Raw genomic sequence first — 23086 nt, forward strand, 5'->3', positions numbered from 1 at the left:
GTTTGTGTAGCCACCCATGGTCAGTGATCAATCTGTGCTTTCAGAGAGGGAATCCACAGAGCTCTGGGGACATATAACTAACTAGCAAGCAGAACTCTGTGGCTAATTTTGTGACCTTCATTAATTGATTACAGTGGTGCTCAAATTTGAGTATAAATCAGAATCATCTAAGTGGATATTAAAATACAGATTGCTTGGCTCTAACCCCGGAGTTTCTGATTCAGTAGGAGTGAGGTCCTATTGGAATGTGGGAGAGGTGTGTAAGAATTTGTATTGATTCTATATGTCTGAGTATTCCTGATATTGCTGACATGGGTACTAACTTTGAGAACAGTGATATATCCATTCAATAGTCTTTATCAAGAATTTTAGTTTTCCATGCTCCAGTGTTAGGAGCTGGAGATGAAATTCTGAGAAGATAGAGCCCTTGCCTTCAAGGAGGTTACCATCCGTGGAGATCGTCAGACATTAATCAAGTGATCACACAAATAAATATGTAATTGCTCAAGGGGTGTTGAGTCCCTAGTTTTATACTGCATGGATTTTAAAGACTTGGTGATTGAGCTTGGAGAAGGAATAATATGAGAGACTGTGGTCAGCTGCCTCCGTAGTAATCTTGACAATATCTGAGAGGCTCTCTCTGAACAAGAGATAGAGGAGATGTCACATATTAGAGGACTAGGGAGGAAGTATCTCAGACCTTAAGTTAAAGCATTTTCCCTCCTTCCAGCTTTATTCAAGTAACTTTGTCTGAGTCCCTATTTCTCTGGCACAATGGGTAAGGTAATCTCAGTGCTGCTGATCTATGGGGAGAAGTCCACATTCCTCAGCCAACGGATAGTCAATTTTGCAATGAAACAATGATTATTATTGAAAAGATGGCACTTTGAAAATATTATGAGTTTCTGTTTTTAAACAATAGAGTGATCCACAAATCAAACTTATGTATAATTCATTTCTCAATGTAGAAAATTATTCAGAATGGATTCCTTCAAAGCTTATTGTTCAACAGTAGATTTGACCTTGGTCTTGCCATTAATTATTTATGTTCTTTTGTCAAATCATTTAACTTTACTGATCTTTTCCCATGAGTAAAAAGAAGATGTTAAGCAGGGTATTTGCTAGGGTTTCTTCCACCTCCAATATCATGTGAAGTTAGATGGCTAAGAAGTTAATTTTAAACATAACATTTTCTTTGTTAACAGTAGACAAAATTTTTAGAATGTTTTCATAAACATATAGCTTTTAGTTTGTAAGCTGTAATGTAAATTCGCTGTCCTTACTAGCCCTAATTAGCAGCCAGAGAAAACATTAATCCTCATTGTATTAGATTACCGAGGTTATATGGGTTAACTTCTTTTGGCATGACATGGCACTGTTTTTTTAAAAATTGAGGTGGTTAGAGGTCTTCGTGCCAATACCATTTAATTTTTTCCCTATTGAATCATTCATACTTTAGTGATTCTTTTGCGAGCAAATTAGCTTGTTGATTAGCTTTCTTGTCACCCTAAGAGATGGATCTGAAAGGGTTGTTGGGTGTCCTCTTCAGGAGCAAGCTCTTTGATGAGGTAGCCAGGTTTCTAAAGTATGTGTGCCCTTGAAGAAAAGGATGTGATCTTCTGTGCTTAAAAAAAAATTGCAGAGGTTGACCCATCATCTGTTAGAAATGCACTTGCAGTTGTTTTTCCAGAAGTGCTCATGACTCTCAGCCCCACCAAGCCACCCACAGTCATTTTCTTGCTCTCACATTTGTTTGGAGAATAATAACGTTTTATAATGCTTTTGTTGGATTACACGTTATGTGGAATTTGCATTGCCTCTTTGTGACTAATATTGAATAACTTTGTTTCGCTTAATTCATAAGTATGAACCATAAGCAGCATACTGTGCTGAAATGTTTAACTTCTTTATTCAAGTGCCAACACAAAGTAATTACAAAACAATTCTGGGACATAGAACCAAGCTACTATTGCCCCTTCTGGGACTTCTCAGTCCTTCCAATGAGAAAAGTGGAGAGCAGGCTGAGTGTAAAATCTTGAGATGCCAAGGAGCTCAGAAATAGTGTCTCCAGCACACTTTCCTACACACACAAGTGATTTTAAAATAGCTTTTGAAAATCTAAATAAAGAAATACAATATTCTTTTGAGAAACAATTTTGAAATGTGCAGGATTTCTGACATCAAGGCTACAAAGTATTGAATACTGCAAATTAATGGAAATTCAATTAAACATTTGTTTTATAGAGTAATCTAACTAGATGGCAGCACATAACAGCTTACTGTTTTGTTTAGTTTGAAAAAAAAATTGTGTGTGTTTTTGTCTCTTAGAATCTAACCACAAAGCAATGAAAAACTCAAATGAGGAATCTCACGAATTGTCTTTAAAGGATATGGCAACATGGAAAGCAGTGCAAATGAACTAGAGAGGGTGAATATACCAGGGGGGTCATTATTCAGGGAGAGATTTGTACATTACAGTAGAGTGAACCCTGGCAGATAAATATTTTAAAAATACTTGTGCAGCCCATAATCAGAATTAAGATGATTCAGAATTTTTTGTTTTGACTTGATTTCTGCAAAAAAAGGAAGAATTAATGTGGAAAACAACAAATAAAAGGAAGTAAGACAGGCTGCCCTTCCGGGTCCATTTGTAGATTGATAGAGTATTTTTTTAAAAACAGCAGCATTAAAGCTCATTGACATGAAGACTAGTTATATGTTTTTTTTCAACCATCTAAAAATTGTAGTACTAAAAAGTAACAAAATGTTTATTATGACAAATATGTTTCATACATGATTATTATGGAAAAAAACCAATGCTTTCACCCAGATTATTAAAATGTTCACTACAGTGTTTATGAAAATAATTACAGTACAAGATTCAGTTGCATAAAATTATAAAAAGTGAACAGTTATACTAAGGGATAACATTTTTCCTTAGTTTCTGCTGAGCATAATGATTTGAAATGGGTGGAAATAAAACTGAAAAAAATACATAGTACATATGCTTTTTACTACCTATTTATTACTGAAAGGACTATTTTCTGAAGTACTGGTGAAATTGTTTCATGCCGAGAGATGTTTTAAAAGGAATTATAATGACTGTATCAAGCAGTATTACATGCAAGTAGAAGGAATATGTCATTTTGAAGATTAGATGTACATTTTTTTTAACTTGCTAACCTTCCCTCTGCCAACCATTATTTTAACTACTTCATAGTCCCAAATATTGGTCAGTACAATGTTAATATCTTGAATTCACTTATAAGCAGGAAGAAGGAATAGCTCCCTCTTACATGTAGTTCTTGGCCCCGGATGTTCATTAAAATCCATGGGGTTGTTCTAAGTTTCTAGATGCCCAGGTTTTACCCAAAGTTAACCAGAAACTCCAAAGATATGACCCAGGCATTAATACCTTTTAGACTTACGTAGCTGATTCCAAGTTGTAGCCAATGTTAAAAGTTACTGCAAAGAGTTCCCATTGTGGCGCAGTGAAAATGAATCCGACTAGGAACCATGAGATTGCACCTTCGATCCCTGGCCTCACTCTGCAGGTTAAGGATCTGGTGAGCTGTGGTGCAGGTCGCATGTGGCTCGGATCTGGCATTGCTGTGGCTGTGGCATAGGCCAGTGGCTACAGCTCCATTTGATCCCTAGCCTGGGAACCTCCATGTGCTGTGGGTGTGCCTTAAAAAGACCCACCACCACAAAAGTTACTGCAACAGAAACTCAGTTTCTCAGCATAAACTTAATGAGGAAGAGACCAAAAAAAAAAAAAAGTAAATGGAGTCGAATATTTGGGGATGGGAGAGTAACATAAGAAAGCATTTACCTGAGGAACAAAGGTGGCACTGCCTCAGAAGCTCCATGCACATTTTTTTTAAATGGGAGAAATATTATTTTGATGTAATCATAGGCTTGACATATGAGTTCTAAAAAATTACTCTTATTTTTCAAATATAGTTAAGCATTTTTTAAATGGGCTTCAAGGAATAGCTAGCATCCTTTTGGAAACCCTCATGGTGAGATCACCTCTCTTGCTCCAACCATGATAATTTATCACTGCACTTATTATATTTGCTTCTGTAACTCAAATCTATAAATCAAAATAAAGGTTTTTTTTATTGAGTTTTGTGGTTGTATGTAAGGTAATTTCACATGTCCATTTAAGGACTAAATAATTTGGTTAAATCTCCTTATGTTTATAAATGATGAAACAAAGGTCCAGAAAGGTACCTCATAGCAGGATATAGATATATTAAGAGCATGTGATAGTCAGAACCCAGGACTCCTGACTTACAATTCACTTTTTTTATGACCAACAAAAGGGCCAAGAGCCTGATGGACTACCTGCCAGCTTCATAGCCTCCTTCCTTCTTTCACTCCCCTTTCTTTAAGAAAAACTTAGAGGAGAACAGGTTATTAGATAATTCAGGATCTTTGGAATGAGAGAATGCAGTAGGGGAAGGGGACAGAAACTATCTTTTATGTAACATTTAAAGAATCTGTTGATTATAGCATTTGAAAACTCTATAGTTGGTAAGCATGGGCTTGAGCAATGAGACCAGATTTTTGTATTTGTTTAAGAAAGAAAAGTGTATCAAGAATAATGAGTACATGTGAACTGATTCATTAAATATTAAGCATGGAATTTGCAACAGAGGGTAACTTTGACACTCATAAATCATTTATGATGCTTTTTTAAAAAAGTCTGCAGGCCTGCATATTTTTGTAGAAAAAAAATAAAACACATCCCTAGATTTAAGGACACTGGATGAAATATTTTCAGAAAATGAGATATTTCAGTGGAAATTCTTGCCTAATATGTCACCACTTTGAAAATGATTAAAGAAAATAGGGTCTCCCCCAGTAGAGGCAGGTACTTTGACTTGTCAAATTTAAGTTGGACATTTTCTCTTAGTTTGGAACTGCCACAAAATGAGCCCTTTCATGTCCTCAATAATACCAAACCAATGCAATCCATCTGTTCTGCTAAATTATTTCTAGTTCCCTAACCAAAGGCACTGCTTTTTCATGCATTTTATCATGATTTTATGCCCTTTATTATATTTTACAAAAGGTTCTGATTCCTCCAGGGCCAATGAGAACTGATTAGGACACTGGCCTCAATCCAGGCTTTGAACACAGGAGGGGAAGGAATAGAACTGTTTCCTTTTTTCCCTGCTCCTTGGCAGAAAAAAATATGAATGTATACCGTGTGTGTGCTCTGTGTGTGGGTGGGTGTGGGTAGGCTGCATTTTATCCTGTCACAGTATGACTTTGTAGATCATGTTCAGAACATTCCTTCTATAATCAGGTTGCATTAACAGGCTTTAATTCAGAAAGACTATTTCTCTAGGAAAGAACCATGGTGTGTTGTGAGACCCAATGACATGGTCATTTTGAACAACTTGAGTCACACTTCCAATCTGGATGTAGACTGGGGTACTGGTCTAAATAAGATCATATTCCTTAGCACAGAGTAGGCACTTGGGGCACATTAAGTCCTTTCCTCCTCTCAGGAAAGAAACTATTTGAGTGGAAGTCATAGAGAATGAAAATATAATAATGAATACTTCCTACATCACAGGGTTTCTCTATTAAGAAGTTCAAAGAAGGAGTTCCCATTGTGGCTCAGCAGTTAAGGAACCTGACCAGTATCCATGAGGATGCGAGTTCAATCCCTGGTTTCGCTCAGTGGGTTAAGGATTTGGCATTGCTGTGAGTTGTGTGGTGTAGCTTGCAGATGCAACTCAGATCTGGTGATGCTATGGCTGTGTCATAGGCTCGGATTTAACCCCTAGCTGGGAACTTCCATACGCCATGGGTGTGGCCCTAAACAAACAAACAAACAAACAAACAAACAACAAAAAAGATATCCCTCCTCAAAAAATAGAAGTTGAAAGAAGAACTATAAGCTTGCTTTCTTAGACCTATACTGGCAAGGTATTTAAGACCTATATTTGGATGTCAAGTGAGAAAGAGCCGGATGAATACCATGCCATCACTTATATGCATTGAGCATCTACATATGCTCAGACGTCTCAAAAATCTTTTGGTCAGAATCAATAGATGACTTTAGACAGACATCCTGCAGACTAAATATCTCTGAGAACGGAAATCAGTATCTTCCTAAATTATGATTATCAGAGCACTTTATCCTATTTTGTGAGTCATTATGCTGTTGACCTTTGGCTCAAGGGAGCATCATGAGAGAAAACGGACGGAGTAAAGGCTACACAGGAAATAGAAAATGTGGGAAGGGATTGAATTAAAATATCTATATTTATGCATAAACATGTAACTTAATAAATTACTGATGATAATATCAGATAAATGAAAACTGCTGGAGACCTCAGTTTGATAGGAAAAGTAAAATGTGATAAATTTGACATCTGATAATAGCGAGGCAAAATGAAACTGAAGATCCTATGTGTTAAGAAAGAAAGAGCTCTCGTTCTTTCAGAATTTTTAGCTTAGTCATCCAACAAGTTTCCACAACAGTGCCCCTGTGAGATATAAATCTCAGAACATGCTTTCTCCAGATCCTTTCTCCAGGTAGGAACATTTTTCATGTAGAATTGGTTTTCACTGCTCTCTTTCTTTACAAACATGTAGTACACCTTTGTCTGCGGATCTTGTTTGCCAGCAGCCATAGAAGCAGAAAGGTTGTCAAGAATTCATACTTAGGTTTAGTGTAATTATTTTTTTTAAGAAACATATTCTATAATAGTAAAAAGAGCCAGTGTAAAATACTTCCTAGGAATCAAAAAGATGTTGAGCAGGGTGGAGCTGGGGGTGATGAAGAAACTAAAGGGAAAACATGCTCTTTGTTGCATTTTAATAGGGAGCAGGAGGACTAGGGTATAAACTAGAAAGGAGTACTCCTAGAATAAGTAGAAGCTAAATAAGCTGGGCCAGATGCTCAATCCTTACTGTTAGTTAACTGATATTACACAAGGGGATAACTGAGATTTAGCAGGTGTCTTCTTAAGATTTATCAGCATTTGAGCTACTGTCAATAATTGAATCTTGTTAGCAGATTATTTTTCAAATGTGTTATTGAGCATTCAGCCTGAATTCTAGTGGGATTATGGAAGAATGAGAAAGGAGCTGGGATAAGCATGGAATGTATGGTATGTAAATATATATGGCTGGTTTCTGAAAACATAAAGATCTATGTGTTATTAGTGCATTTACTGTTATACCAGAGGCAGAAATTCACTGTAGAGCTGAGTAATATCTTTATAGAAAGGGAGAAAGAGAAAAAATGATGAATCTTTATGATAGTAGTCCAAACTTGGATCTGATTGTTAGCTACATAGATGGCAGTGTTTAAGACAGCGATGTTTCACTGCATCAACATATAAAATGTTAGTGGCTATGGATTTCATAGACTCACAGAAGTGAGAGCTGGAAGCCCAGTTATCTCATGGCATTCATTATTCTGCCAGACTACGACTGGTTGCCACAGTCTGGTTTCCAATGTGGTGCTCATTCCAATTTTAGATGACTCAGACCATGGAGTTACCACTGTTTTTTTTCAGGGGATTTTCCACAAGCTGAAATCTCACAGTTAAAATGTTTCCCTTTAATAGTGCCCTTGAACTTTCTCTGTCTTGTTTTTATCTAGTTACTTACCATTCTGTGTCTTTGGTGGTTCTGGTCTTCCATAAATGTTTTCCAGCAAGCCACCTATGTCAATAACTTGTTTGTTTATTGATCAGAGCAATGGCTGACCAGATGGTCATCATTAAGTTTGCCCCGGTCTTCAGCATTCCTACCTGGTTGAATTTCAACATTCAAAACTTTACCTGGGAATAATTTTTCTAAAGTATGTTTTAATATTTCTAGGAATGTACATGGGATGTCAAAACAGGGAACTTCAATGCCATGACGAAGAAAATTCCAGAAGCATTTATTTGTTTATTCAGCACATAATGGCAATGTCCAGAAGTTTCTGTTTTACATCACTCTTGTTACCTTCCTGTTACCCCTTGGGTCCCCCACCATTTCTCTCTCACTGTGACATGATGATTTACTTTCAGTGACAAGCACCTCTACTCAGTAAACCCCTAGGAAGTGTCAGTGTATTGAGGTTCTCCTCACCTGCCCCCTCAGTGAACCACACAGCAGCAGCCACATCACCTGAAACTAGGGAGCTTGAACTGGAATTGTCTTGATCTTGAGAGAGGTGTTGTTGTCACCTGATGTTTCCATGTGTACCAGTAATTCATGCACAGGGATATGAAAGGACAGCATTCCCTGACCAGATTCTCTTTGAGTTTCACTGTAGTTCCCTGTTAGTATATTATCTTACAGGTGTCTTATTATGACACACATTTTAACTGAAATAATAATACTGTCTTGGTAATTTTAGCAAGCACAGCAGTTAAAAAAAATAAGGCCAGTTAACTCCATACACCAGCATGATGTTTTTTGGCCTAAAAGATGTGCCAACTGAGAAATGTGACCAGGGAGAACTCTTTGTCCATTGACACAACAGAGGTTTAACTTAATTCATAGTTTTGTCTATGCTGAAGGACCATTCTTTGTTAGTTGAAGTGAAAGCTTTTGCCCAGCATATGTATGAAAATTTTGACTGAGTCTAGAGTGTCTCAAACTATCTCTGACTTAACAGCAGCTATTATCTTGGTTTAATTTCCATTCTGTCACAGACCAATGCTTTTTTTAAAAAATAAGATACATTAAAATGAGATGCTGCAGTAGTGAAATAAAGATTGAAGACATACAAGATTATATTTGATTCAATAGATATAAACATACTTTGTCAGATTAAAAAAAAGTTTTTAAGTATTTACTGTCAGTTTTTATGCAGACCTCCTCAAAGATCATTCACAAACAGTTCCTGAACTGTTACTGATCCCAAAGGACATTCTTTGAATAATTGGTCTAGATGAATACAACTGTGAGAAACACACACATGAAGTGATTAGCATATGGGTAATAATCAAATACATAAAATATATTGGCATTGACTTATGTCCTTTGATAAACAGTAAGGAATTTGTTTCAACAACTTCTTCAGGTGAGCGTAAAGTAAAAGTTTAATGAATTTATTTTTAGCTACTCAGTAGCTCCCATTTGTTTTTAAGTTTATACTTTTACAAAGGAGTTAACTGTTAATTATTATTAAATTAATTATTAAATTATTATTAAATTAAATTATTACTAAATTTTTATAGGTATCGCAAATTTTTATAGGTATAGCAATCCATTGGACCTGAACCTCATATACACTCATTTTCCAAATATTGCTGTGGTACGTTACTAAGCAAATCAGTGTCACATTCCTACATGATGAAACTCAGCCCATTATTAATCATCCTAAATGTGACTTGGGGTCTTACTTTCTTCTGAATGTTGTCAGTGAAGTACTATAGGCTTCTGCTGTTTTCTTTCAGCGAATTCAAGGTCGAAAAGCCAGCCTGGAGGAAATACAGCTTGTTCATTCTGAACATCACTCACTGTTGTATGGCACTAACCCCCTGGACGGACAGAAGCTGGACCCCAGGACACTCTTAGGTCTGTATAACCCTCCATTCTACTGAGAACAGCACATTCCAGCACTATCATTAGTCAATGCTGCTGTCAGTACAACATACTTGGCAAGCACTGTGACAAAAAATCAGCTTTTCCTACAGCATTGCTCTGTGGAATGAGTCTTACAATAGAAGCCAATGTAGATTAAGAAAATTCTACATTAGAGAAAAAATGACAGTGAAAGTTTCATGATGTTTACTTTCAAATTAGCCTTTATTTGAATAACATTTCTTCGCTGTTCCTAGTTTATGGGAATAAATACATTGGAGAGTTTACTTGCTTATGTTTTTAGACTGAAAAAAAGGGGGGGGGGTGTTTTTACATTCTTCTGTGTCTTTCGGCTCTTTTTTTCTATTACCTTAACAGACAAAGGGCATAATACAACTTATTTGAAGTGAAAACTCCTTATCACTATACCTAGAATACTATATTTTATAGTAAGATTGCATTTTAAATCTTAATGTAATCTATGTAATGTATGTTTTAACTATGGAATTAAATAGTAAAGTGGTTGGAAGATAGAAAACTAAAAACGTAATCTTTATGATTTTTCAAAGCATTATTATCAGGTTTAAAATAAAAAAATAAAATAGGAGTTCTCGTTGTGGCACAGTGGAAATGAGCCCAACTAGGAACCATGAGGTAGCAGGTTTGATCCCTGGCCTTGCTCAGTGGGTTGACGATCCAGTGTTGCCGTGAGCTGTAGTGTAGGTTGCAGGTGCAGCTTGGCTCTGGTGTTGCTGTGGCTGTGGTGTAGGCTGGCAGCTGTAGCTCCCATTAGACCCCTAGCCTGGGAACCTCCATATGCCACGAGTGCGGTCCTGAGAAGACAAAAGAATAAATAAATAAATAATAAAAAATAAAATATAAAAAAATTAAAATTTATGTTTCAGGGCTTTATTAAACTTTATATGAGTGATAGAAACAACAGATTTTGAAGAAAGTTGATGACAAAACCTTATTTTAGTTGAAACAATTCTATTCGTTAATTAATAATCTTTTATAATAGAATAACAATTCATGTGCCAAAAGAATCATGTTTTAAGTGTTTTAACTAAAAAGGCATTTTAGGACTTTTTTTTGGTCCCTTTCTTTCAAATAAACCTATTATGTCAGTTCTAAATTGTTGGGCTTTTTCACCCAATTCAATATTATTTCAAAATGGTTTTATGTTAACTGATCCTAACATTTCAAAAACAAGTGTATGACATGTAGTAGGCAGACATTTTGGAGAGCAATTATAAGGGGAAATTAACATTTATAATTTCAATTATAATGCTGAAAATGTGCCCTTTTAAAACAAGTGGGAGGCATCCTTAAATTTGGGAAGGAAAGGCCTGTGGTTGAGTGTGTGTGTGTGTGCATGTGTATATGCATGCGTGGAGAAATTGACAGAAAGTGGAATGCAGAGAGATTACTCAATTTTTAGAAAACATATTATGAAAATTTTATGATGAAAAACAATTTATATAGTAAAATTAAAGCTATATGGTGATATAAAGGCAAATGAGCTAGTTTAAACATATATACTCTATGTGATTTTCTTCTTTCTGTTGAAAGAATCAGTTTCTGCATAAGCAGGTCTTTACATAAAATACTTTTTTTTGCTTTGGATAATATTCTTATTTTAATGTAAATTACTAATTCCACCCAGTTTACCAAAATGATGAAGAAAACCAGGCAATAATTTTCATGGTCTTCTGGGTCTAAACACTCAGGCACTTTTTTTTTTTTTAATGCCCATTCCTATGGCATATGGAAGTTCACACACCAGGGATTGAATCCAAACCACCACTGTGACCTATGCCGCAGTTGTGGCAGCACTGGATCCTTTAACCCACTGTGCCTGTCTGGGGATTGAACCTGAGCCTCCCCAGAGACCTGAGCTGCTGGAGTCGGATTCTTTTTTTTTTTTTTTTGTCTTTTGTTGTTGCTATTTCTTGGGCCGCTCCCGAGGCATATGGAGGTTCCCAGGCTAGGGGTTGAATCAGAGCTGTAGCCACCGGCCTACGCCAGAGCCAGAGCAACGCGGGATCCGAGCCGCGTCTGCAACCTACACCACAGCTCACGGCAACGCTGGATCGTTAACCCACTGAGCAAGGGCAGGGACCGAACCCGCAACCTCATGGTTCCTAGTCGGATTCCTTAACCACTGCGCCACGACGGGAACTCCTGGAGTCGGATTCTTAACCCACTGTGCCACAGTGGGAACTACAAAATAGTCATGGATTTAAAAAATAGTGAGCTATGTCCATTTTGATTATTTTTTAAATTTAGGTAAACAAATAGAAAACTTCCCCCATTTCTTTCTATTTTAAACTATGGTCTCAAACTATAAATCAACCTAGGCATAGGACTATGTACTTTAGATTTAATTATGATACATTTACACATTGATGTTTGAGAGATGTTCCGAAACAACCCTTACCGCACATTTTAAGAGAAGGGACATATTTGTAAAAGAAATGAAGTTTAAACTTTGGCACCTTGAACTCTTTTACTTATGGAACATAGCAGTACTTTGTTTTTTTAATGAAATTTGATACTTTTGAATAAAACTGGTCTTCTCAAAATATCACCATACATATATCATTTAAAATTTTGGTGATTTAAAAATGAACTCCAATATATAACTTAGAACTTGGACAAAAGTCCTTTTCAAGTAGGTATGCAATACAAATACCAAGCACCAATAATTTAATTTTTTACAGTTTTAATCCAAATAAATTGGCCATTTATCTCATTAGTTTTGAGTATTTAATGTGGTATAAAATTCATACAATTAATGATTTCACAGTTAACTTTAGATACACATGTGGAGTTCCATAGGCATCTTTCAGGGATCAGTGCACCAATGTCAGCATTGTGCAGGCTACAGGAGGAAGCTAAACAAGCATGCTGCATTGCCAGATCTTTATGTCAAGCACTGAATTCAACTTTGATGACGCTTCTGAGCTGCATCATTTTCTCCTGTGAATCCAGAAACTACTGATTTTCCTCAATTCGGGTTCTAAGAGAATAGTGCCATTCTTTTAATAATTTGACTTTTCACATATTTTGTTCTTTAAGAAATTTGAATTTCCGTGGCTTGTTTCTTTACTGATACCTAAAAGACTAGATTAAAACTGCCAGGTATGAATGCATAGAAATTCTTAACAATCAAGATATTTTCTCTCTCTTTATCCCTTCCTTTCGTTCTCATCCATCCTCTTCTTCCTCTAATCCCTCCCAATGCAGATGAGGTGGGAGGATTTGCCAGTGCACACACACTGAATTGAAATGCAGTCAATTGGATGAACTTGCTGAGTTAAACTGATAATACTACTCTTAATAGTTATGTTCTGGAGTTAGGAGGAAGAATTTAAATAAAAATTCATTAGGATCAGACCTATCGGTCTTTGTATCTTGAAAGACATCTATAGCTTATAAAATAATTAGATTTGAAAATTGGCACCATTTATTTCTTTAAATACCCTAGACCCTGTAAGGTGACACTTTTAAAACATTCTCTCCAATCATTTCTGGTGAGCGGTTTTCCTTCGCATTAATATTGCTGTCATTCTTACTAGCAGTTTTCATTATCTTGTGGCTAGCCAAATCTCAGTCCATGGATAAAGCTATATAAGATTATTAAAAAATAAATTGAGTAAATTCAGTAAAATAATTTTTTATGCACATTAGTAAATTTAAATCATTGATTAGTTTGGTGGTTTAGTATTATTTAAACTGTACTAAAGTAGATTCTTCTCAAATATTACATAATTTATTTTCTGTACTCTGTTTAACAATTTTTTAATTACCTTGAAAGTTACTTTATTACATTATAATATTATCTTTAACCCTTTTCACTGACTGCAATGAAGTTCAGACATTAAAATATAAATTATTATGTATTTTAATTTTGTGTATGACATATGAATACATCTTTGCAAATTATTTAGTGATACAGAAATATCTTTGTTATGAGGAGCAACTTAAGAAAACTTTACCCCTCACCATGCTATCCATAAGATTGATTATGTATCTTTTGCTGATGTCACTATCCAGTTTTGATATTTTCCCATGATTTGTTTATTTTTTTCTATTGACTTATTTCTTTTCCATGAAGATCCTTATATATGAGATATCTTATTTTTTCATTTGCACATATATTTTTATTTATCATTTTTCATCTGTTAGCAATTGCATTTGAAAAATCAACTCATATGATTTATTGTTTTCAAAATAAACTTTCTTTCTGTGACAGTGAAATCTATTTAGAGTTTACTGACACGACATGTGAATTCAATCACAGGCCTGTTTTCAATTTTCATTATTTCATTGATCATCAATAGAACAAATGAATTAGGATAAGTGAAATGGAAGTTTGTATCTGATTCTACCACTAATCTCCTGAGTAACCCATATGAGTCACTTTGAGCTATTTGGCTGTGATAGAGAAACGCCCACTGCCTTTCCTTTAAATACTTTGCAAGACAGATTTTAGTCTTGTGGGTTTAGGAGTAGATATTTTTGTTTTATTTATATATGTAGTAGATAATGTAGAGAATGAAGGTACAGGTAAACAAAAATGATTAAAAGTTCCATGAAATCTCAGTTCCAAGAGATGTCACAAGTAAGCATTTGACATATAAATGTATGTTTATATATAAAAAATTGTGAATGTTGAACACAGAGGACAGACTTGTGGTTGCCTTGGGGAAGCTGGGAGGAGGTGGGATGGACTGGGAGTTTGGGGTTAGTAGATGCAAACTATTACATTTAGAATGGATAAACAGCAAGATGCTACTGTATAGCATGTGGAACAATATCCAGTCTCTGGGTATATGTATAACTGTATCACTTTGCTGTACAGAAGAAATGGGTACAACATTGTAAATCATCTATAATTTAAAAGTTTAAAAATTTAAAAAGGAAAAATTTGTGATTATTAGGCTTGTAATAAATTTTGTCTTAGCTGTATCCAAAGTAGAATTCAAGGATAAGTCTGTATACTAGACAAATGTTTTAACATTTGAAATATTTAGAACATGACAGTGTGTTTCATAAACCTTGTAGTTTAAAGCATCACATTAGAGGGATATCTTAGTGAATAGCTGAATTTTTTATATTAGGTTATAAATAAAAAATACTATGATATATGATGTGTAGGGCAGTTGAAAAAATCTTGAGACTCAAATTTCATAGCTAGGGGTTTGTTCATGTGGGATAATAGATTCTACATCTAATAATATTTGTATCAGTTTTATTCTTAACTGTCTAAAATTTCATTAGTTTCCATTTGATTCAGTTAATAAATCATGTGACATAATCACGTTTGTTAATAAGCACCAAGAATTTTTAAAACTATAATGACATTCCCAATTTATATTTATTTTTCATGTCTTCTTACTGTGTAGGTGACTCCTCTCAAAAGTTTTTTTCTTCATTACCTTGTGGTGGACTTGGGGTAAGTATGAGTTTGTTTATTGCTTTTAAATAACATTAGCTTCCAAAAATATATGCTTTGATTTATCTGGTCAGTTATTTTTAAGGCTGTTTATCATTAAAAGTTATGCTGGAATTCAGGACTGGCCACATAATTTGTAGGGCTCAATGCCAAATTAAAATCCCCTCTTCGAAAATTGCTAAGAATTTCAAGACAGCAAAAATAGCAAATAAACTAACTGTAGTGTCCCATGTGAAGCTGCTTCGCTAGATTTTTATGTAGCTAGAGAAAAGGTACTATGAGAGGGTTTACATAGCTTTACAGCAGATTTCACTTTTCAGTAGAGTCGCCCTATGTGCATACATTGTATTCCTGATGAAAATGACATAAATTTCACAAAGCACTTTGCATTGTAGGACATTTTGTTTGTGAACCCCCAAGACCATTTTTGTCTTCAATAATTAACAAAGCCTTTTTGACCGAGAATATTTATACCATATTTCAAGGACAAATTTGTTTGAATCCAGCGACATGTGAAGAAAAATGTCTACATTTTTGTGGATGATTAGAATGTACCCTATAACCTGCAGTCCATTTAAAGTTAACCCTTAAAGGCAACAAACCACCATCCTTTAGCACTAAGAGCTAAGATTACATTAGGTCAAAATAATTTCAGATCAGGTTTCCAAAGACTAAGGAATTTAAGTCAATTAGGCTTTTCAAATTTGCAAAGGAAAGAACAAAACTAGTCCTGTATATGTTTTAGCCAATATTTTACTATAACTAAATTTTATGCAGGGAAATCTCATACACCCTCAGCTAATTCTATAATTTTAGTGATGCTAGATTTAGCATCTTTCACATGTGACTCTGCCTTCTATAAATAATAATTGTAACTACAACCAGTTATCAATGTGGGCTTTACAGTTTACCAACATACAAGTGAGATTCTTAGCAACTTTATAAAATAGTCATTATAAGTAACACCATTTTGCAGGTTAGGACCCGAATGCTTAGAGAAGTGAGGTTATTTTCCTGAAATTACATTTTAAAGGATGAAAGGCTGCAAGTATGAGGTTGACATGCATGTCTACATGGAGGAGTTCCAGAAGAGCATATTAGGTCCTTCCAAGACTTTCATTTCCACAGTCTAGCCCAGCCCCGAGAGCCTAGCAGTGCAGCTGTGTGGCTAACATAGTGTGGTCCCCTTTGTGGCAGCTCATCAGTGAGCTTCGATTTTGACTCCCAGGACAGTCACCATCCCACATTAATCCTTGCTCCTTTTAAAGCAAACCTGTAAAGCCCAGAACTTGCAAAATCATCCTAGAAGGCGGAGACCAAACTGACTTTTAAAGTGAGTTTCATTGGCTTTTGAACTTATTTTCTAACATCCCAAGTGGCCATTTTAAGAGAATGGCTGATTACTGTACATGAGGCAAAGGATGAAACAAAGCTAATGGCTGCTTAGTGGTTATGGTGATGGGGAGAAAATCAAAGATGTTAAAAGAGTGGTGGTCATCAAACCCCCACTCATTTACAAGTACATTTGTGGGCCAGAGTTGAAATGAGAACAGTTCCCTAGGATCCACTTCCCAAGAGTGACCTCTGCTATTTCTGTAACTTACTATCCCCTGAACACAAAGTACATACACTCAACTGCACTAAACCCAAACCAAGGAAAACTTTGGATTCTTTAGCCAGAACTGCCCTTGACAAGTGCCCAAGGAATAGTGACTGCTGCTTCTGGCATAGTGGGCATCATAGAATAGCAGTGGGCTAATCAGAATCTTAGCAGCATTGGTGGTGGATACATCAAGCTTGAGCAAGCAGAGGCAAGAGGTGTAAGACTGGATTAACTTCACTCCATCACTGCTGGGAAGGCTGGAGAGAGGCACCTCCATTGATCAAATTGGCCTATAGGTCTTCTGGTGGTGTTTATGTAGATCTAGGTGAGCGTGTGTATATACCCACACTTATGGATGCTCTGGAACGAGCTTGATTCAGTATTTTTGGTTTTTTAATGAACCAAATAATGTTCTTAGCCATTTAGGAACCCTCTTGACCCCTAAGATCTTGGGTTTTGCTATAAGTCCTAAGAGAAACTCTAGGTCCTGTCGATTAGTATCATTCTAAATTTTTTATCTCCAGGATACCCCAAAACATATTAAGTATACAAAAGATATCCTATTTGAACTTGGAGTGACCAGCTTGGCAATATGGGGCACCCCAACAAGCTTGGAAACCACTGAAATTGCCTTTGTCTTTTTTTTTTTTTTTTTGTCTTTTTGCTTTTTTCTTGAGCCGCTCCCATGGCATATGGCGGTTCCCAGGCTAGGAGCCTAATCGGGGCTGTAGCCCCTGGCCGACGCCAGAGCCACAGCAACGCGGGATCCGAGCCGCGTCTGTGACCCATACCACATCTCACAGCAACGCTGGATCCTTAACCCACTGAACAACGGCGGGGATCGAACCCGAAACCTCATGGTTCCTAGTCGGTTTCGTTAACCACTGCGCCACGACAGGAACTCCAGAAATTGCTTTTGTCTTGAGGCACTCTTCTGGTTCGTATTATCTAAGATGAACACATTGGTTTAAATTCCAAAACATTTAATGCTCTCCAATTGTTAAGATAAACCCCGTTACCTAGCACATATACCTTCCTACTAGATAGGTTTAATTTATACCTACTGAATGCTGATGGATCAATTGGCTTTTGAGGGGTCTACCTGGGACATTATGAAATTTAAGAGAAATCTCTACTTCTTATTAAATTTTCCCCTAAGATTGCATGTGGTAATTCAACAGTGTTACTCAGATAGTTCAGTGGGTGAATGGTGTTTAAGGTGCTTTAAAGTGTGTTCTCTAGAACTGCAATTTGAGCAATAATCTCAAGGTTTCCATATTCCTTTGTGTTTGGTTCTCATTTTGTTTAGTTACTATGGCATGACTCACTTCTGATTACTGTGTGATTGCACCACAAGAAAATGCACCAATTGAAAAGAGCATTTTACCAAATCCCAGGCCTTGGTCGTCATATAGTGAAACAGATAATTAAGGGACTTGGGAAACAAAAGCCAGTGCAGGACCACTTTAGTTTTCACTCCTCAGGGTATATCACTAAAAATAGTGATCATTTTCCTGACCATCTGACCTGCTGCTGTGTGAAGAAATCTTGAAGTCATTTCTCAGCCTTATTTTTCCCTCTTCACTTGATAGGCCACAAAAAAACCCACAAAAGCAAGGACGAGCAGGCTTTTATGATAATGTCGTCATCAGCTCCCAGCTTCAAACGCTTCTGCGGCTTTTGAGTTGTCATTTATAACTTGGAACTGAATCGACCCATAATTCCCCTGATACACTTAGAGAAATTGATAACAGACTCTGCACTTCTTTTATGGCTCGGAGGAGGCAACTCCAATCACATCACTATTGGCAGGCAATATTATTTTTTGACATGGTTGTAAAAGTATAAAGGGGCTTATGGCATTTGTTTAGATGAGGAATGGGCTCTCAAGCTGTGCTGGGGTTTACAGGACCAGATTAGTGAGAAGCAAAGGGAATATGATGTTTGCAAACAGGATATGATTTTATATATAAGTTTGGGTTTCATGCTCTGTTCCCTGGGGAAAGCCTTGCAGACAGCAGAGAATTCTACTTTTATCCTACAACAGACAAGCGCCTAGTGCCAAAAGGCAGAAAAATAAACGTGGTCAATGGGCAGTGTCAGACCCTTGATTGGAGGAGGAGGAGGAGCTGGGGAAGAGGCAGAACAATTCCTTAGGAGAAATGAGGAATTGCAGAGCAGGCGCAGAATCTGGACTGCCTAACTGGTCAAAGATGTGGCAAAAATGAGGCTCTGGGAGGTTTAATCAAGGCACCTTCTCCGTCAGGAATTTGGTCAATCTGTGAACACCAAACTGGCTTTTTATTACAGATTTTTACTCCATCATCTTCTATTTTATTATACCTAGATCTGACACCCTTTGAGGGTTATGGATGCCATTTTTTGTGATTTTGGGAGGGAGAGATGGGGAGAAGGATGAGGTGATTGTGTGGAGGTAATTTAAACCTCATTTCAAGTGCTCAGAGGTATTCAGCAGATATTTTAGTTATATTTACTAACTGTACTCCCTAGAAAGAAGACAGGTTTGGATGAAATGCATCAAATTGTCTTTCATTCTGTCAAATTAAAAATGTAAGTGCTCTCTCTGATATATTAAATTTATATGTATATAAATATGTACATACACAGTACATGTTCAGAAGAAAATTCAGTCTTTTACAGTGCATTTATACCTTTCTATTACTTTCCCACTTATTATACTACATTGACCCTCCGTATTTATCCTTTCCAATGACAATAAAAAAGCTCCAGTGCCAGTCCTTTCAAAGACTACTCTGCCCTTCTCTATTTTATTGTAATATCAGGGAATGTTTTGTTTTATGACCAAATCTATAGACATTAGTTAAATTCAGTGTAACAGAAAGGTCTGATGAATACATTTTTCTCCTGCTATTTACAGTGGTCTTTGAAACAAAAAAAAAAATCAGTATTTTTGAAGGTATAGCATGTGCCATCATAAGAGAAGAGCAAGAAAAATAAGTCTTGTTGCCAGTGATTAGAGAAGGAGCAGGACTGCAAAGACTAAAGAGAAAAGACTGTTTTTCTCATTGTTCATAGAGTTTCCATTGGGCTGATTTGGAAAAGTGTTGTGCTGTGGGAGCACAGAGGAGGGAGCTTCTAGAACAGAAAAGAAAGGAGTGTGGGGGTTACTCGAACATTTGTAAGATAAATCTTCAAGAACAATTAGGAGTGTGCGTGTTTATGTGTGTGTGTGTGGAGTGGGTTGTGAGAGTGGCGTTGGGGGAGGCATCCAGGCATTAACTGTTTAGGTTCTTGTAACACACTATATTTTTGACCAATGCACTAAGTAGTTGTCAGTTAGTAGGGATTTTGTTTTCCTCAGAAAAAACAAAGCCAAAACCTAGTGCTTATGCCAAAATTTGGACGTTCCTGAAATTTTGATAATGTTTCAGGGACCCCGTCCTCTTATCATCATGTGTTATTCCCACCCAGTTATCCCAAGCAGGCACGAAGCCTTTCATTACATCTGCAGAAAGAGAAGAGAATGGGGATGGCATCTGTTTCTCACATGGAGTAATCAGGATGGTGTTGATTTCACTCGTATTAATGGTCAACACAAACCTAGCTCGCAATCAGTATTTCATTTCCCCCGCTGCTGCTATCAAAGATGCATCACAATCCTGTTCCCTCCAGCACAATAAGAGGATCCACCCTGATCTGGAATCTCTTTTTTCCCCATCTCGCTTTCTAAATATATGTGGATTTTCATTAGTTTTAAACTTGATGCACATGATACTAGCAGGAACACCCCAGGGCACCTGTAAAAAGTAAAGCAGATAAGTGGCCTTAATGAAATTGCTTTGAGAATTTTGTTTTGTGCTGTGGATTCCACAAAAAGATCATATTGCCCCAGACTTGGAAATTATAATACAAAATATCATGCAAGCCAGGGAATTCTTTGTAAACAACAAAGGAAACTTCTAGTATTGCATAGATTATGCTAATTGTGTATACTTAATAATAGTCACGGAGAAGTAGACAACACTCCCCAAAGAGATAGATATATCTGTGTTTACTGCAACTGTAAAATTTTATAGACCCTTTAAGTTCTGATGTCCATTGCAGAGAAGAGGAAAATTATAAATGAAAACCTTAACTTCCTCCTTAATTCACTTAAATGTAGCTTCCCATCTCTGATTAAATTCTTTCAATTGCTTTGACATTATGGCTAAACACTGCAGGATGTATTTGGAAATTTCATTTTCACTTTCTTGTTTAAAGTAAAAAATGAATATAATAAAGCTATTAAAAGTCTTCTATGGTCAGAATGCTTAGAAATGCCAGGAACTGCAGGTACAGCATGGAACAGAATGAAACAAACCAAAAAATCTAACGTAATGGAACCTATATTCTAGTGGCAGAGACAGATAAACCAGTACACATTAGTTTAAATATGTGAGTGTAATCATGGATGTTATGGATCAAAGAAAGCAAAGGAAAGGTTTTGGAGTCTGTTCGGGCTGAGGCACAGAACTGGTGATTAATGGGAAGTGATTTGTTTTGGATATTAGAAACGATGGGTGAGGGATGGCCTGGAAGTCCTGGCTTCTTATGGTGACTAAAAGGTTACAGGTAATAGTAATATCCGTATTGAGGGCCCAAGACAAAGTGATAGTACAAGGAGTGGGGAGGGGGCTTGTTAAGACTGCTTACAGTTCTGAGTCCCCATCCTCATACCTGCCTGTGAAGATGTGATAGCTGGGCGAAGGGTTGTTACATCCAGAACTCCCAGAGCTCTGAGCCTCCTTTTTGACTCCTGGCTTGAAGTGTAGTGATGGAAAGACAGGCAAGCTGGATTTACAGGTACAACCTGAGATCCTGAGATCTGACCTTGCAGGAGCTTGAAAGTGAAGGCAGTTATTCAAATATTCAAGGTCTGAAACTCAAGACCTAGGCTATGAGACATCTGGGTGGTTCCAGGTCTTAGCATTATGTGCTTTGGTATTCCCGGTCCCTGGTGACTTTTTTTTTTTTTTTAATAGTTTCCTATGTAAATTGACAAATTTGACACCAGTGCCTTTCGTGTGTTTTCTAGTGACTTTTTGAATGACCCTGTTATCTTGTAGCATCTTTGGTCTCTGGCTGGTGCCCAATGAGTTATACCTGAGCTGCAAAATTCAGGTTAACTTATTTATTGATCCCATTGGGTTAGTTCACAGAGCAAAGGAGGGTGGCTTCTTGATTTCTTCACAGCTAATCCTGTGTCACGTGTTTGTAAAATGCAGGGAACACAAAGGCTGGAGTCTGAATTCCAGGGCTGCTTCTTACTATTAACTCACAGTTTCTGATCTTCAGTATATTCATTATTAAATGAGGTGAGTCAATAAAAAAAGTCAGCTATTTAGGACTATAACGTATAAGTAAAATAATAATCCATAACTTTGGCACTAATGGTATTCAGAGGATTGACTTTAGTGATGGGATTATCTGTCACTACAGTAAGGTGCCATAACCTAGGCAGGGCCATAGAAAACCCTTTAAAATGTACCCCATTGGCTCTCACAGAACTGAGATGATGCACAGCCTCACATCAGAGACTAGCTATTCTCTACATTTTTCTTCCCTCCTTCCTTCCTTCCTTTCTTTCTTTCTTTCTTTCTTTCTTTCTTTCTTTCTTTCTTTCTTTCTTTCTTTCTCTCTCTCTCTCTCTCTCTCTCTCTTTCTTTCTTTCATTCATTCATTTTTTCTTTCTTTCTTTGGCTTTTTAGGGCCACACCTGCGGCATATGAAGGTTCCCAGGCTAGGGGCTGAATTGGAGCTATAGCCACTGCCCTACACTACAGCCACAGCAACTTGGGATCCAAGCCGCATTTGTGACCTAAACCACAGCTCATGGCAACACCAGATCCTTAACCCACTGAGTGAGGCCAGGAATTATATCTGAGTCCTCATGGATGCTAGTCAGATTCATTTCCGCTGAGCCCTGATGGGAACTCCTTTTTTTTTTTTTTTTTTTTTTTTTCCTTTATACAGCTGCACCTGTGGCATATTGAAGTTCCCAGGCTAGGGACTGAATCTGAGCTGAAGCTGCCGGCCTATACCACAGCTACAGCAATGCCTGATCCAAGCTGCATCTGTGACTTACACCACAGCTTGAGGCAATGCTGGATCCTTAATCCCCTGAATGGGGCCAGGGATCAAACCCACATCCTCATGGATACTATTTGGGTTCTTAACCTGCTGGGTCACTACACGAACTCCCTCTACATGTAGCTTCTAACGATAACCTATTTCACCTCTTTTAATCCTTACAATCCTAGGAGACTTACTACTAACTGTATAACTGAGGCTTCTTATCCTACAGAAAAGGGAACAGAGGCTCAGAGCAGAGTAACTTGTTCAAGTCATGCAATTAGTAGGTGGTGAAGTAGAAATCTCCCAAGCTCTTAACCACAGTTCTGCACACACACCACTCACCATAATTTCAACCTCATATGATTGTCAGCACT

General features: G+C 36.9%; 1 protein-coding gene across 34 annotated transcripts in view; it reads left to right on the top strand.

The window, feature by feature from the left end:
* The window catches only part of HDAC9 (histone deacetylase 9), a 1028404-nt gene that overhangs the window by 763916 nt on the left and 241402 nt on the right, over nt 1-23086 (top strand). For all 34 annotated transcript variants that reach the window (XM_021102482.1, XM_021102481.1, XM_021102484.1 and 31 more), the window contains 2 exons: nt 9426-9546; nt 14964-15013. In XM_021102482.1, the coding sequence (XP_020958141.1) occupies nt 9426-9546; nt 14964-15013 (171 nt within the window). The remainder of the gene's footprint in view (nt 1-9425; nt 9547-14963; nt 15014-23086) is intronic.

The sequence above is a fragment of the Sus scrofa genome, chromosome 9 (genome assembly GCF_000003025.6).
Source record: "Sus scrofa isolate TJ Tabasco breed Duroc chromosome 9, Sscrofa11.1, whole genome shotgun sequence".
Taxonomy (NCBI): Eukaryota; Metazoa; Chordata; class Mammalia; order Artiodactyla; family Suidae; genus Sus; species Sus scrofa.